The sequence below is a fragment of the Clupea harengus genome, chromosome 5 (genome assembly GCF_900700415.2).
Source record: "Clupea harengus chromosome 5, Ch_v2.0.2, whole genome shotgun sequence".
In the NCBI taxonomy this organism is placed as follows: Eukaryota; Metazoa; Chordata; class Actinopteri; order Clupeiformes; family Clupeidae; genus Clupea; species Clupea harengus.
In genome coordinates, this window is record NC_045156.1 from 25,784,764 (window position 1) to 25,802,263 (window position 17,500).

At 47.1% G+C, this 17,500-nt stretch overlaps 1 protein-coding gene across 4 annotated transcripts in view; it reads right to left on the reverse strand.

The window, feature by feature from the left end:
* cacna2d2a (calcium channel, voltage-dependent, alpha 2/delta subunit 2a) overlaps positions 1 to 17,500 on the reverse strand; it is a 195,085-nt gene that overhangs the window by 9,624 nt on the left and 167,961 nt on the right. For 2 of the 4 annotated variants that reach the window (XM_031568291.2, XM_031568289.2), the window contains 15 exons: positions 16,336 to 16,385; positions 11,596 to 11,685; positions 10,609 to 10,674; positions 10,112 to 10,186; positions 9,749 to 9,823; positions 9,061 to 9,132; positions 8,659 to 8,730; positions 8,094 to 8,155; positions 7,642 to 7,718; positions 5,992 to 6,012; positions 3,534 to 3,594; positions 1,696 to 1,793; positions 1,441 to 1,531; positions 1,169 to 1,231; positions 584 to 687 (listed from right to left, as the gene is read on the reverse strand). In XM_031568291.2, coding sequence (XP_031424151.1) covers positions 584 to 687; positions 1,169 to 1,231; positions 1,441 to 1,531; positions 1,696 to 1,793; positions 3,534 to 3,594; positions 5,992 to 6,012; positions 7,642 to 7,718; positions 8,094 to 8,155; positions 8,659 to 8,730; positions 9,061 to 9,132; positions 9,749 to 9,823; positions 10,112 to 10,186; positions 10,609 to 10,674; positions 11,596 to 11,685; positions 16,336 to 16,385 — 1,077 coding nt within the window. The remainder of the gene's footprint in view (positions 1 to 583; positions 688 to 1,168; positions 1,232 to 1,440; positions 1,532 to 1,695; positions 1,794 to 3,533; positions 3,595 to 5,991; positions 6,013 to 7,641; positions 7,719 to 8,093; positions 8,156 to 8,658; positions 8,731 to 9,060; positions 9,133 to 9,748; positions 9,824 to 10,111; positions 10,187 to 10,608; positions 10,675 to 11,595; positions 11,686 to 16,335; positions 16,386 to 17,500) is intronic. The other 2 variants (XM_031568292.2, XM_031568290.2) reach the window with 1 other exon arrangement.

The following is a 17,500-nucleotide window of genomic DNA, read 5'->3' on the forward strand; positions in this document are numbered from 1 at the left end:
TCAGCAGGCAGTGGTGGACTGCCACAGGGGACTGTCATGCTGGAGAAGGACCATGCTGTTTTCCTTGTTTTTATCCACTACTTGCTAGATGCTGCTGTTACAGTGACAGATATAATAACCCCCATTTGGCTTCCCAGAACCTATCCTACATTCAGGCGCAATCAAGTGGTTTCAGCAGTATACAGTTCAGCTACAATAACAATTACAGTGATTAGTAGCTGCCACACAATCTGATTCGTTGAAAAATGTTCCAAGTGTCCAGCTAGTTTGAGATAACACAATCCCACTCTTTATTCCACAAAGTGATATGGATAATTGCACTGGTCAATATCTGGCCTAAAATGAATGAACTTTTTGTCAGGCTGAATTCATTTCTGTGAAATTCTGTTAGGTGTTTGTCTTCCTCTGTGAAACGCAAAGTTCTGCACCAGCAGCGATGAAACAGGCTTGGGCAGACCCCTCTCCTGGGTGTTCTGTGTTGTGTCTGTATGTGGATGGAGCGGAGGGATGAGGGATGAGTAATGAGGGAAGACCAATCGGTTTATGGTGGTGCCTGACCTCCTCCACTTAAGGCTGTATTCACCTGTGCGGTAAGGAGCTCTGAAGATGTAGCCCTTGTTGTCCAGGCTGCGGCGGTAGTAGCTGGCATTGAAAGGCTCAGGGTCCTCCTCCCAAGTTTCAGCAGCCCTAAGGAAGATGGATAGATGGATAGATGGATGGATGGATGGATGGATAGATGGATGGATAGATAGATGGATGGATAGATGGATGGATAGATGGATGGATGGATAGATGGATGGATGGATAGATGGATGGATAGATAGATGGATAGATGGATGGATGGATAGATGGATGGATAGATAAATAAATCCAATTGTTAGGAACAAAACATTTCTCAGTCAAATTTCAGAGCAGAGATCATTCTCATATGCATATCGAAACTACACTGACTGCTTTGCAAATGACACTGCCCCCATAAAGCACACAAAAACAATTACTCACACTAATAGTCAATCTCTAGAACTAGATGTAAGGGGCTTTCTAGACTATTGCTCCTTTCACACCGTCCACTAAGGAGACCAATCGACCTGTACATGATCGCTTCCATGGAGAGGTAGAACTAGTTCAACACATATAACAGGTCACATATAACAGGTCTGCCACTTACTTATTGGGAAACACTCGCGTGACCCCTCCATCTGTGGCTGCAAAGACTGCTAGGAAGCCATATCTACCAAAACAAAGAGAAAAGGTTACCACACACTCACTCACTCACTCTCTCATTCTCTCACTCTCACACTCACTCACAATCTCTCACTCTCATTTCACTCTCACTCACTCACTCTCTCTCTCATACACACACACACACACACACACACACACACACACACACACACACACACACACACACACAGGGGGTTATATGTGTACACTACTTACGTCTTTAGATCCTTATTTTTCCACACTTTCTCCACAAGCTGGCGAATGATTCCCGTGTCCAGAATTAGGTTGTGTAGAAGGAAGTTATCACCTGTAACCATAGACAAGCTATTGGTCAGCATGATCGGCCCTAAGTTACTTTGTTTTTTGCAGTAGTACACACACAAATAAACACTACAAATAACTTCATTATAATTTCATTATGCTGCCAACAAACACACAATGGAAGCTGGAATTGGATGTTTGAAAACGTACATTGCTTGGAGTCCGGCGTGACTTTCTCCATCAGGGCGATGAAGTTGAGAAGAAACTCAGTGTTGTTGCTAGAAAGCTCCAGGTCTTTGCAGTATTCCCTAAGGACAGTTTGTGTGTGATTTTAATACATAAAGAGTAACACACACACACACACAAGGAGGAGAACATACACACATCACAAAAGATACTCAATATACACACATGCACATTTCACCTGTTCAGTTGCAATGCCTGTGCATGCTCTCTCTCTCTGTCTCTCTCTCTTTCTCACACACACACACACACACACACACACACACACACACACACACACACACACACATATGCATGCACACACCCAAATCACAGGCATGCACACACACACAGTCACTTCCACACTTCCTCATAGACATGTGACAGGCTTTGCTATAACCTTTGAACATCCATGGCGGGAGATTGTATTGACATGCAAATTATTCATTGGTTCTCTGTGGCAACATTGGGAGGACATGGGGAAGTGCACACACACACACACACACTTTTTGTTTCCACTGGTAGACAATGGGACACATGCAGAGGAAGAATAATACATTCTCTTTCAGTTTCACCCCTTCCCTTATCTCTCTCACACACACAGAGACACACACACACACATGGAAAGAGAGAGAGAGAAACCTGACACACACACACACTCACACAAAAGCTACAGTGCAAAAGATTTGACGTCACAACAGGCCCAAATGTTCAAATCCATGTACATAATCATTAATCTCTGCTCACATGGACCTCAACAGCCGGGCACATGCAAGCATGCTTGAAGTTGGAGATGGGCAAATGTTCTATGAAGAAATGGATGGATAGAAACAGTAGAAGAGGGAGGAGAGGTATAGGCCACATATGAAACATAGACACAGAATTAAATATGTATAAATAATGAATTAGAAAATGGTATGCTTCACACCAACTTTAGTAAAGATACAAAAATATGCAGAGTACACACAGGTGTGCCAATCCACTCCCCACTGTATATGAAGAACACACCCAGCACAACCAAAACCACGAGCTGACAGACATCGTCACAATAGATAGGGAGAAAGAACACACAACACCAACGCAGACACAGACCCACACATATGCATGCCCACAAACCAACACCCAGTCACGCACTTACACTCACCCAAAAAAACACAAGAACAGCTACTCTTAAATGCAATATGAAATTAGACATGGGAAAGAGAAGCATGTGTGCAAGATAGAGGTGTGTGTGTGTGTGTGTGTGTGTGTGTGTGTGTGTGTGTGTGTGTGTGTGTGTGTGTCTGTGTGTGTGTCTGTGTGTGTGTGTGTGTGTGTGTGTGTGTGTGTGTGTCTGTGTGAGAGTATGTATGTGTGTATGTGTTGCTAGGGATCGGGGGTTATTTCTAAGAATGTGGTTTAATGACAAACCTTGGGAAGTTAACTCAGAGTAAGTCATAAACGTTATCACTCACTCTGGGTTAACTTACTCAGGCTTGTTACTGAACCATGTACTTGGAATACCCCCCTGGTTGGCTACACTACAAGTGTGCAGGAATGGCAGTAAGCCAGAGGAAAATATGAGACCAGAAGACAACAGCAAGTGAACACAACAAAACAAAAACACACACACACACACACACACACACACACACACACACATCAAGAGACCAGCACAGAACAACACCATATGGGGTGGAAGGAGGAGGAGGAGGAGGAGGAGGAGGAGGAGGAGGTGGTGGCAGAGGCAAGCGTTCACACACAGAGTTCACACACAGAGTTCACACACACAGAGTTCACACACAGAGTTCACACACAGAGTTCACACACAGAGAGAGCACAGCTACCTGGGAGCAATGAACACATGGCCCTCGGACTCAAAGCTGTTGGGCAGCAGTGACTCAAAATCTGCAACAGAAAGGGGGAAGATTATCTGGGAAGAGCGGCACGCGTAGAGCGGAACGGGGGACTCTGGGAGAACAGCGGTGGCTCTTCAGGGAGTGCAGGGGGGACGCGACGGGGACGGTTACCATAGCAACACGGAGGAGTCAATGGGGGAAGAACACTGGCGTTAGCCAATATGGTGCTCGGGTGGACTTAGCATTTCTTTCTGGTCAATTTCAAAACGAATGATTTTTTCATCTCCATTTTGGCAGATAAATGACATTCCGCTGGATCATCTGATTTGGAAATTTTGTCGTTTTTGCTTCTTCAGTGTCAGAGAACTGACTTCCGCCCCATTACACAGTAAGCAGGAAGCGAGTTATCAGACCGTCATTGTCACAAACGGTGTGCGGTTTTCCATTCTTTTCCACAAGCGGGCATCAACATGGCCAACTGTTGCAGGGGAGGTGGGTGACGCAGGGGTCCTGATGAAGCGGATCACCCCTCAGATAGGCAGAGGGAAGCTGGCTCCAACAGACACGCAATTGGGGGAAGTGCACTGCATTGTGAAGGGCATGGTCAGGGGCAACTCTGAAGGTCTCCACATCATCTTCACAGAAATGACCCCATATAATCAAATAGAAGAGGACGCAAAATCAGCATATAAGGACTCAAAATCTTGTCAATGCTGACAAAACTAAAACTGAATGTACAGATATACATGAGAATTAAACACCTGCATCTTTTCCACAGTTACTTTAAACTTAAATGGTGCCCAGGTAGTGTTCCGCCCACAATGCCTTGCACTTCCAGGTCAGAATTTAGTGGAAATGGGAGGGCTGTGGCCCTGGCTGCCTGAGGGGTGATGGCGGGTATCAAGCCGATGAAGACACGGGGCACAGGAGGACGACATGTGAGCTGGGCGCCAACAATGCGCACCAATCTCAGACAACAGGAGGGGACCTGACAGAGAGCCCTGGGGAACTTCTTGGTCAGCTGCTACAGCCTTGGCTATAATGAATGGCTGGTCTGGCATGCATTTGACTGATCATATACTGTCCGTCTTCTATAAGCTCATCCGACTTCAGAGTAACTTTGTACAACCAGAGCTGTCAAGATCCGTTCTAACTGGTTAGCTCCTATAGTCAAAGATAACATGATTCACTGTAGTTAGTTATCTTCTACCATCTCACCTGACATGACTGGCGATGACTGAACTGCTTTAAGGGTGCAGGCTCATCAACTGTCATTTTATGCCAGCAAGGCAAACACAGAACAAGCTAACACTGAGAGGAAGCTTTGATGCTTTCATTTCACAACTTGCCTTTCACTGATAGTTTATTCATGTTGAAGTGTCAAGAACGCTTCATAAAAGAAATATATGCATTAGTGAGCAAGGACTTGGGCTAGCGTCTATAATGCTAAAATAACTGCTAACTAGACAAAGCTCTTTACACAGAAGCAGATTCATTTGGGAAATGGTCCGATCTTAAACTGTGATGAACAATCTTTGAGTACACTTCATCAGATCCAGAGATTATCACTCTTACTATAGCAGTAGTATCTTCTATCTCTCTTGCACATGCTGTCTGCTAAAAATCGGTTATCTAAAAGGAATAAACACAACATCGCCTGGAGTGGCATAATCCCCCCCACGGAGAATTAGATGACTTTGAGTACTTGAGCACTAACATGGGACAGTTTAAGCAACCTGGATTGGGGGCTTTGACAGCCGATTAAAGATGCCTGAGAATTAGCCTACTTGTAGAGAGGAAATGTAGAAAAATAGGGAGAGGACAGATAGAGAGAGAGAGAGAGAGAGAGAGAGAGAGAGAGAGAGAGCCATTCGGACAGAGACTACTCAACAATGGGAGGGGGTATGAAGGTTAAGTAGTCAAGGACAAAGCTTTCTTTCTTTATTTAAAACACAGACTGCAAAGCTCTTAATATCCTCCGGGTGACAGGAGAGAGACCTGAGTGAAGGACTGAGACACCAGACAGCCAGGGACTGAGGAAAGGAGGAGAGAGAGTGAGAGAGAGAGAGAGAGAGAGAGAGAGAGGGAGAGAGAGAGAGAGGGGGGGGGGGGGGGGGGAAAGCGTGCCTGGAGAGGGCAACTTGTTGTACCATGATCTTGTGTGTGTGCGAGAGAGAGAGAGCCAGTGAGAGATTTGGACTGAGAGATACAGGTAGACAGATAGACAGGTAAGAGTAGAGAAAGACAGGTATTGAGAAAGATACAGGTCTGGGCCGCAGCGAGAGCAGGAGGGTGAGGAGAGGAGAGGAGGAACAGAGGAGGCAAGCAGGCTGGGACAGGTGAGGGTGTGGAAGGGAGGAAGGACCTCAGGACAAGAGCAGGGGTGCGGAGAGTGGGTGGTGGGGGTGGGAGGTTAGGGAGGTGGACCAATATGGAGTATACTTGCCCTTGCTGTCTGACACTGGCACTGTGTGGATCCATCAGAGAAGGAGCAAGAAAAGAAACAAAGGGGGGGGGCAGGTGGGATAGGGAGGGGGGGGGGGGGGGGGGGGGTCACAGACAATATTTTATTCAATTGACTGTTTGAATAAAAATATTGTTTCCTCAGAACAGAACGAAACAGAAACAGAAACAGAAAATGAAAAATAACAACAGAAGAGAAACTTGATCCAGTCAAAATGGAAATGAAAACACGGAACGGGAAAGAAAGTGAGGAACATGACATCAAGATGAGAGAACAGAAAGAAAAAAAAACCCAGAAAGAAAATCCACCGAACGAGATCCAACAAAGGTAGAGAAAGACAGAGATCTCTTTAATGAAGACATGTAATGAGCGGCAAGCTCAAAACAAAACAAATGCACAGGAAGAGAGTCAAACAGGTGGTTCAGAATGACAGAGGAACACCCTGGTCTGGAAGAGAGAGAGAGAGAGAGAGAGAAAGAGAGAGAGAGAGAGAGAGAAAGAGTTTCATACAGATAGAGAAGAGGAGGTAGAGACAGAGAGGAAAGAAAGAGAGAAGAGAGAGAAAAGAAATAGAGAAGAGAGAGAGAGAGACAGAGATAGACAGAGAGAGAGAGAGAGTTTCATACAGATAGAGAAGAGGAGGTAGAGACAGAGAGCAAAGAGGAAAGAGAGAGAAAAGAAAGAGAGAGAGAGAGAGAGAGACTCTCCTTCCAGACCAAATAAACACAGACTCTATGGAGGACAGTACTCCAGACATGAGCACTGACTGAAGATCTGAGAGTTTGAATGATTCCAAAGCTCGTCACACAGAACACAACACACATACACAGAGGAATAAAACAAAAATACTTAACAAAAGTTTAAAAGGGACAAACCTGATGAAACAAATTAAAACAGTTTCAAGTGAATCAAAATGGTGAAAAGCATGCCTGTTTTCACTCTTTATTGAAACACAAAACTGCTTCAGAATCATTGCATGGTTTCAAGAAGAAAAGGCGAGAGCATTTTTTTTTGGCAAAGAAAAATAATAGCAGACGATCACCATTATTTTCACCTCCGTTTTTCTTCAGTCAAACAAACAAACAAACAAACAAACAAATAAACAAACAGTAACAAAAAAACACCGCTTTCACCTTTCTGTCCTTTTTTTTTTACCGGGATTTTCTTCCACCGAAAAGACGGGAAGAAAAATCACCATAGTTACAGCACATGATGGGAAACAGGAGGGAGAGAGGAGAGAGGGAGTTTGTGTGTTTGGAGCGTGATACTTGCACTCCGGTCACGTCCAGTCACTGGAACCACCAACAAAGAGAGAGAGCGAGAGAGAGAGAGAGAGAGAGAGAGAGAGAGAGAGAGCGAACGAGAGAGGATAAAGACAGAGACCGACACTGAAAGATTGGGAAATAAACCAAGAGTGAGAGAGAGAGAGAGAGAGAGAGAAAGAAACAGAGAGAGAGGAACAGGGAGAGAGCGCGACGGCTCCAGGCACCAGGTCAGAGCTTCGTTTTGCAATGGTCTCGGAACGAGGGATGGGGAAGTTCTTGTGCGGAGAGAGGGGGATCTGGAACACCTTTTGGGAGGATAAAGAGAGGAGGTCTGTGCAGACGGAGGAGGGGAGATGGCGGTACTCACACTGAACCTGAAGGATCTGGTCGCTCAGATTGGCTCGGATGTGGCTCTCGCTGTAGGTGGGCAGAACCAGCCCCAAACTGCAGGGAGGAAGAGGAAGAAGAGGAGGAAGAGGAGAGGAATGAGGTGAGGGGAGCAGACGTAGTGCTACATGGCAGATACTCAGAATGAAGGCATCCCATACTGTACTGGACGTCTAGAAGATCTGACTCTACCTCATGGAGGGGTAGTGTTGGCATCTTCAAAAACATTTCTTACATACTTATCTTGGTTTTACACACACACACACACACACACACACACACACACACACACACAGACACAGACACAGACACAGACACACACACAGACGCATGCACGCACGCACGCACGCGCACACGCACACGCACGCACGCACACACACACACACACAGACACACACACAGACACACACAGACACACAGACACCCACCCACCTGTAATCTGTTCCATCCACAGGGGTCCAGATGTAAGTTCTCATGGCTTCGTCAATGTAGCGCTGCAGGGAAATGAGAGCTTTGATTATGACCCATCCTCTCCTGACCCATCAACACACATCTATTGCTTTGGCTCCTCTTCATGTGAGAGAGCTGTAGCACGGTTCCTCAGCAAGGTTCTAATAAGAGTCTGTTGATTTGGAGGTGGGTTAGGTCGGGGTGGGGGCAGGGAGGGTTGAGCTTGAGAACAGGAGCAAGGCTAGATGCATTTGACATTTCCCATCTATTATCAGACCCTATTTTAAAGGACTGCATGACATTTTCAAGTTCATCCTGTGAAGTTTAATATGTCAACAGTTTGTGTACCAATGAAATGCTCTTATGGGACTCCGGTGAGAAATGCTGGTGGGGTTGTTGTTGCAGTCCAATATATATACGTATATATATATATAACTAGGTGAAAATGTAAGCAGAGTGATTGTGTGTGGAAACGCTATCAGAAGTGACGCTAGCTCATTTCTGGGAATGTGAGTTGGACTGCTGACTGAGAGCAGGGGTGACGTGCCTCATCTATCGACTTAATCAGGGTCTTTATCTTCTTCTTCCCTGGCCGGCCATCAATCATCAGGCGACGGATCTAGGGGGAGAGAAAAAAAGAGAGACAGAGAGAGAAAAGGAGAGAGAGAAGAGGGGTTATGAAGTGAAAAATACAGGGCGAGACAAAGAGGGGGAGAGACGGAGTAACACCTCTGTAGAAGTGTCCACTTCCTCAGTGAGAGGAAGACTATGCATGGTAATCAATGACACCTTCAGACTAAACTGACTGTAATTATCATTAATCTGATCAATGCATTGGATCTTCCTAGAATGAGCTTTTACTTGAGATAACTGACTTGTTTGAATCCATTGAATTGAATAAACGGGATAAACTGTTACTTGAACCGACATCCAGTGAAGGAATTCTTACCTCTTCTTTGTTGCTGTCCTGCAGCTCAGCATCCAGGAAGTCTAGAGTGACGGGCTCTCTGAAGTTAATGGTCTAAGAAGGGAAGGAGAGGGGAGGGAGGGAGGGAGGAGAGGAGGAGGAGAGAGGAGAGGAGAGAGGAGAGGAGGGAGGGGAGGGAGGAGAGGAGAGGAGAGGAGGAGATAGGAGAGGAGGAGAGAGGAGAGGAGACAGAGACAAGAGACACAATGAGAGGAGATAAACAGACACAGACAGACACATGTCAACGCCACACACGGCACATCCATCAGTTAGAGAAAATGAAGAGAGCAGGGGAGAGAGAGAGAAAATGAGAGAGAGAGAGAGAGAGAGAGAGAGAGAGAGAGAGAGATGCCAATACTTTAGGGGAAAAACAGAGAAAACTATCAAGATAATGATGGAATATGTGTCTTCATTTATAATGACTATCATTTATGAAGTATTCAATACAACATACACTACTCAGAGTGCATAGTTTAAATGGTCTTTTGTTGCTCCTGAAAATGTTTCTCCTTTTTTCTTTTATGAAACATTTGAAAATAGTCTGAACCAAAAGCAAATACATGCAGAAATGGCCTTCAATGTTCCTAACTCATATATTTTCTCTCTTTTTTTGTACCGCAGCCTCTCTCCATTTCTCTCAGCACCATATGAACAGAGGTGCCTCTCTTACCTTAGGCTGTAGGTTAGGATGCAAGAGGATGTAGCCATTAGGGTCTATGGCAAATGTGTATCCATTTGCCCCAAGCTGTGAAAGAGAGGGAACAGTGTCAGGGAGATAGATAGTTCCTATAAAACTGTTTTGCTAGGTTCACGTCTCAATGTGTGGATAATTTGACAGAGCAATATGTCAATGTATAACTGATTGAGCAAGCATGTTTTGGTTGATTTGCATGTTATTCTTGTTTGTATGAGTTACCTTGTAGGTTCACGTCTCAATGTGTGGATAATTTGACAGAGCAATATGTCAATGTATAACTGATTGAGCAAGCAGGTTTTGGTTGATTTGCATGTTATTCTTGTTTGTATGAGTTACCTTGTATCTAGGCGTGAGTGCTTGAATTTCATTCAGTGTAATGTCCACTCCCATTACTCCGAGGATCAGCTGATTCTGAGCAGACATTGTCAGGAGGAAAATTAAATCTTTACAACTCCACTAGGGGTCACTGTTACACTTCACTCAGCACAGAGTGGGTGCTGCAGCCTTCATGCTCTCAATGTCATAAATCAACCTATAGGGCAATCTGAAATATTCTTGGAACAACATTGACTTAGTAATGAATTGATATGTTTAATTCATAAGCGCACGTGTTGAGGGCAATACACAATGTTGACCAAATGACCTTAAATGTTAAGAGATTAATATAAATAGCAGTTATGGTGGAATGGCCCTGCTGAAGGACACCATTCTGTGCCAGAGCACACTGGTCTGAAGGCAGAGGAAGAGCATGGAAAGGAACTATGAACTATGCATGATTGATCTAGTTGCTTTGTAAGTAATTAGCTGCCTGGCCAGAGGAGTTCCCTTTTTACCCGTGTGTCCCCGTCAGCAGTGAGGTTGAAGACGGGCATGGTTCCAGTGATCACCAGTCCCAGGCCCTGAGGAAACCACATGTGGCATTATTTTACAGCTCATTGCAAAACAGCATTTTTGTTATCGGATAACTCAATATAGTGGGAATAACCTGGCAACCCCCCCCCCCCCCCCCCAATCACAGCTATAAGCATCTCAAAAGAACAAGATAAGGTGTGTGTGTGTGAGAGAGAGAGAGAGAGAGAGAGAGAGAGAGAGAGAGAGAGAGAGAGAGAGACAGACAGACAGAAGGAGACAGAGGCACCTAGAAGAGCCTCAATGACAAAGCAAATATTGTCAATGCTGGTTATTTACCAATACATACATAAATAAACACATACATACATACACACATAAATCAAACTAATGTCATCCTGGAGATGTTGATGATGAAGAAGCAGCTGAACACTGAGAGACACAGAAGCTGAGGGAGAGCACAGTGGTGCTGTCCGTGGTGCTGTCCGTGCAGCTGGGCGTCCTGGCATCTGTCTGGGCGGCAGTCTGCTCACCACGGCAACAACCAGAGCCCCTCCTCACCCACACACGGCCAAGGAAGCCCGTTCAGTACCAGCTCAGTTTTGTTTGTTGTCTTGGATGGGTGTTTACTCCACATAACTGACACGATACGTTTTAATGGGACAATCTGTCTAGTGATTTTGTTTGGTCACACTGCATTCTCACTATAAAGAACTTCTCCAGAGGTCGTATGGAAATATGACGGACCAATTATTTTGTAGGGTTTTTTGTAGTGTGCATAGTGTTGTTCATATCTAAAAAAAATAAATATAATTACCCGTGGAAATGCTCCAGGGTTCAAAAGAAAATCTCCTCACTAACTGACGTATGTATGTATGTATAGATATCTATATATGTACAGGTGTAATTGTGAAACTATTGCTTGAAAATAAGTGCCTGTTGGTAGAGAAGGAAGATGTGTGTTCCCTCACCAGAGCGTCCTGGTAGACGTTGGTCCACTGGACCTGTTTGGCTGGGGTTCCAGCCAGGACCATGGGCCGACTTAAAACATCCAGGTACTCCTGAAACGTCATAAAATTCATGAGAGCAGACAACACACACACACACGTGCATGTTTGCAACACACAAACAGGGGCTTTTGTTTGCAACACAATTTATTTGAGCTTGTCAGACACATGCACACAAGTTTGCATATAAGCACACTGACGTAGGTTGCTTGTTTAAATGCACTCTGTAACTCACACACACCCACACAATCACACACACACACACACACACGCACACACACACACACACACACACTCACACACACACACACACACTCGCACACACAGCTCTAAATGCCAGGAGGAGATAGTAAAACGAGCAGCCATGACGAGGCGCCTCTGGAGGAGGCATAAAACACACTCTTAACCACCTCGCCGGGGAGGCCAGTAAAAAGGCTGCAGTGCACTCAGGGCCAAACAGCCCTCCTCATAAAGGAGCCTTTAAAGTCCACCCGTGAGGCGTGCTAAAGCGAGCGGCTGAGCGATGAACAGGATCTCTCCTCTCCTCTCTCTGTCTGCCTCTTCCCGTGGACACTCTCACCTATTAGCTCTCTAATGACAGCCTGGGAGAGACACTCAAATGGGCCTGATACTGAGGGCCAAAACTCTGAGAGTCTTCCTGATGGCTTTCAAACAGAACTCTCAGGAGCACCACTCACTTCCTTATTGGATCACGACAATCCCTGAAGGGGGACAAAGTGCTGCGCACTAATTGGCTCTCGTGAAAGGCCAGATTCGAAAGCTCTCCTCTTATTGGCTGCGACTGACTATTTGAGCTGAAGTGAGAACGGCAGGATTTGCCTCCCATGCATCATCGATGCCTCCAGCCAGGTATGAATATAACACGCTTAGGAGGCGCCGCTTCAATCCAGGGGCCGGAGCCTTGCCCTCGTCTGGAGACTGCCCTCGTCTGGAGACTGGCAAATTGAGATTTAGAGAGGGGCGCAGAGGGGGCTCGTGGGAAGGAGCTCAAGTCCGTGGGATAAAAACGGGATTCCCGCGGACCCTCGGCACTGAGTCCCAAAGGGCTGAAGGGCTGTGGTAGGGTAGATGAGCTCTCCGTCCCGGCCTCTTTACCGGATCATGCTTCAGTGCCAAACCACCGCGGCGTGAGCCTCCATGTTCTGAAAGTCTTCCCTTGTTCGTTCCGCTTAACACAGATATCATTGGGGAGATTGTTCATGTAAGGAAAGGCTTTTCAATTAAACATCAAGCTAAAATTGTTCCACAATCCAATATCAAAGCTGGTCTACTGTGGTCTCTCCTATCAATCTGTAACCCCCACTGGGGTCTAATAGGATAGGAACGGAAACCCTGACCAAAAACCTCCAGGTATTAGACTCTCTGTCTCTTTCTATCACATACACTCATGAACACACACACACACACATCTCAACCCCAACCTTCCCCCGGCCCATTTTCTCAAAGCCTCTCTTGAGTTGGCGCGCCACGGCACGAATGCAGTTTTTTATTTCTTTTTTTATATTTCTTTCTTTTTTTAATCCCCGCCTGGAACGGCCAGGTGCTGACAGGCGGAACCCGTTCTATTATTAGCTCGGTAAAGCTGCCGCTCGGCGCGCCACGGGGAGATCTTTCATCTGACAGCTAGACCTTTTCACGGCGTTTATACGCCCGACAGGAAACGGCCACCAGAACATAAACAACCACCTCTGCAGAGACAGAGAGAGAGAGAGAGGGAGCAAGAGGGAGAGAGATGGAGACAAAGGGAGAGAGAGAGAGAGAGAGAGAAAGAGAGAGAGAGAGAGAGAGAGAGAAAGAGAGGAGAGAAACCAGCCCCTACGGTCCCTTACCTGTAAATGTGTTTCCAGAACCTGTTCAGTGTCTGACGACCCATACAATACTGTATGTCGCCCATTTAGAGAAGAACATAACAGCAGTCCCCTCGCTTGCGCTAAATGTGTGGCCGCAGTCTCACAGTCAACATAACCTGCAGGAGAGATCTCCTGTCGTGTCCCATCATACAGCCCTGACCACACTACCCCTCTTGTGCTGCACATACAGTCGGCTTGTTCAGCTCCAAATGAGCCCGCCACAGTTGATTGTGATGACGGCCTTATCTACTCTTGGCGTGCGAAAGACGCGGCCAGCCGGGAGGAGCCGGGTACCTGCGCGGAGGAGCGAGCGTGACCGGCGCGGCCGGGAGGAGGTCCTCGCCCTGGGCTTGAGAAGATGACAGTGGGGGCGGGGGGGGGGGGGGAGAGCCCAGCACTGAACCGCGCTGCCACTGAGCGCGTGTGTGTGATTATGTTTGTCACCAGTGTGCCTGTTAAGACCATTTCACGCATGACCTTTCGCTTCTCAAAAGAGCTCGCTGCATGGAAACAAATGACGGCGCTTCTCTGACAGCGGGTACAAAACCAGCCCAACATCTCTACAGTGTGAGGCTTTGGCAGGGACACACAGAAGGGTGGGGGGGGGGGGGGGGGGGGGGGGGGCGTGTGTGGACAAATAGCCCAACAGAAACAACGCCTCTGCCCTCTCTGATTCATGGGCGAAGCAGGTGTGGTATCCCGTGAGGTGTGTCGCATGAGGAGAGTGTTAGCGAGTGGAAGTCCGAGTGTCTTGCTGCACTTGGCTGTGGGTGTGTGTGAGACCCATCGCAGCAACGCAACGCGGCTCGTTTATGAGGTGTGGCTAATAATGCCAATGTTTTCACTGTGTGTGCCGCTCAAGGTGAAGTGTGTGACATTGCAGATGTCTGGGGTGTGTGTGCATCTTGTTGAAGGTGAGAAGTGCATGTTTGGTGTGTGTGTGTGTGTCATTATGAATATTTCTGGTGTGTAAGTGTGTGTGTCATTGGGAGGTGAGGTCTGGCAGGGTGTGTGTAGATATGTGTGTGTGTGTGTGTGTGTGTGTGTGTGTGTGGGTGGCGATGAGGCAGCAGGGGTAATGGTTAGTGACAGGACGTGATGCGCGGCGCGATGCGCAGGTGTGCCGTCCTGCTGCTGACACCGTGGCTGCCGTGGCGACGGCCAATGGCGCCACACCTGCTGGGGAGAGGCCATTAGCGGCGGCTGGCAGACGCCCGCTGCTAAATTAGAGCCCCGCTAATGGAACAGCTGACAGCAGGCTATTCATGGGACCTGATCACCACGCCTGGGGGGGACACCTGAGGCAGGAGAGGCACGGGAGAAAGAGCCATTAGAGAGAGAGAGAGAGAGAGAGAGAGAGAGAAGAGAGGGGGACAGAAATAAAGAGAGAGAGAGAGACAGAGAGGGAGATAGAGAGAGGGGGACAGAAAGAAAGAGAGAGAGAGAGAGAAAGAGGGAGAGAGAGCGTGGGGAATAGAAAGAGAGAGAGAGAGAGAGAGAAAGAGGGAGAGAGAGAGAGAGACAGAAAGGGAGATAGAGAGAGGGGGACAGAAAGAAAGAGAGAGAGAGAGAGAAAGAGGGAGAGAGAGCGTGGGGAATAGAAAGAGAGAGAGAGAGAGAGAGAGAGAGAGAGAAAGAGGGAGAGAGAGAGAGAGACAGAAAGGGAGATAGAGAGAGGGGGACAGAAAGAAAGAGAGAGAGAGAGAGAGAGAGAGAGAAAGAGGGAGAGAGAGCGTGGGGATAGAAAGAGAGACGATGAAAGACGGATGAGATATAGAAGGTGAATGAGAGATGGATGAGGAAGAAAAAGAGAGAGAGACTGAGAAACTGAAGAGAGAGAGAGAGAGAGAGAGAGAGAGAGAGAGGTGGGGGGGGGCTCTTCAGACAAGTCAGGCCTCAGAGGCGAAGAGGTTCTAACAGGCTGACGGCTGGGAGGAGAGGGGAGGGGAGGGGAGTGCTTCTATCCCCGGGGCTTTAGCTTGGGGAGAATGGGAAAGGATGGGGGATGAAGCAAACAAGTGTTAACAGAAAGAAAGATAAAGAGGGGTACATGGATTAGGACTGCGTTCACACCCCTCCCCCCTCCCCCTCCCTCCCTCCCTCCCTCCACCTCTCCTTGGCTCCTCTATGGTGCGTTTCCAGGCGGAGATAAGAATCACCGGCAGCATCTTCAAAGGAGACGTGGCAGGCCTGAACTAAAAATGAACCGATAAAAGCACTGGATCTCGTGCAGATCTTTGTGCCGCTCCACCGACATTAATACTGTATGTGTGTGTGTGTGTATGAGTGTGTGTGTGTGTGTGAGAGAGCGAGCGTTGCTGAAACACACACACAGCTGGCACAGCCCAGCCGCGGCTCACGCAGGCACGGCTTTATGATGCTAGCGCGGGCCAATATCGCAATCGCTTAATGGCAAAAGACTGCTGTATATGTTCATACGGGAGATATATGGGTTTGAAGTAAGACTAGATTACCGTGGCCAAATATAGGACGCGGACATATACGCAAGATAAGCATGGCTAGGCACAGTACTAACACCTTATTTCGTGCCAAGGCTAGTTCTCTCATTTTAACTCACTCTCTCTCTCTCTCTCTCTCTCTCTCTCTCTCTCTCTCTCTCTCTCTCTCTCTCTCTCTCTCTCTCTCTCTCTCTCTCTCTCTCTCTCTCACACACACACACACGCACACGCACACGCACGCGCACGCGCACGCACACACACACACACAGACACACACAGACACACACACACACACACACACACACACACACACACACACACACACACACACACACACACACACGTGAAATACACAGAAGCGGAGTGTAACAGACCTGTGTGTTGATCCGGATAGCCCCAATGGATGGAATTTCAAAGTAGTAACCTTTGGAAAGAGAAGGAGAGGAAGACACACCCAACAGTCAAACTTGAGTTCTTTCTTGACTTCAACAGTGTTTCCTTTCCCTTAGACTTAATCAAAGTGACAGCAGTGTGTCTTTACAATCCCGCCCTTGTCTCAGACTCATTCTTTAAGAAGAGGGTGTATTTTCAAGGTTTGTTTGCAGACAAAAAGGAGAATTCACTCTGACGAGACAGCTCGAAAAAAGCAAAAAAAGGGCACTACTTTATCCCGAATGTGACTCTAATCTTGCTTATAGAGAGCACATTAGTAGTCATACCAAGCCGTATTTCATCCCATAACTATATATATATACGAGATGACAGACGAGTTCAGCATCAACCTGCTGCCACAGACGGGCTCTCTGGAGCTATTTAGTGGGGCTTCTGCTGCTGCTGCTGCTGCTGCTGCTGCTGCTGCTGCTGCTGCAGGGAAGTTGATAGGGAAGTTGAAGGAGGTCCAATGTGTCTGGAACGCTAGGGTGTAGCAACTAATAAGCAGCTATTCCGAGGAAATGAAAGACCCTACTGGACGGATCTCATTGACAGAGATGGGAGGAGGGGCCGTGCCTGTGATGGGAGCGAAACAGCTCTAATTTGCACCCACACCTGTCCATAAAACCCCACACAGCTGGGGAGACGGAGGGATTCACGGCCCAATTAGCAACGTGAATGTGCACATGTGTGTGTGTGTGTGTGTGTGGGTGTGTGTGCACGCACGGGGGCATGTCTGTGCATGTATGTGTGTGTACATCTGTTTTTGCAGTTATGCATTTTTATGAAATCCTGCTTTATAGTCAACTTTGTGTCTGACACAAACAAAATGCAGACACAGTGATGGAGTGAGAGAGGGAGGGAGAAGAGCAGTGATAGAGTGAGAGAGGGGGAGAAGAGCAGTGATGGAGTGAGAGAGAGGGAGAAGAGCAGTGATGGAGTGAGAGAGAGAGAAGAGCAGTGATGGAGTGAGAGAGGGAGAAGAGCCGTGTAGTCTGTGAGCTGTGTCCATGACTAGGAATGAACCTTGTGTTTATATAGTGTAGCTATACACTGTAGCTATATCTGTGTAGATGTATGCATGATGTGTCTGTGCGGTTTGAGTCT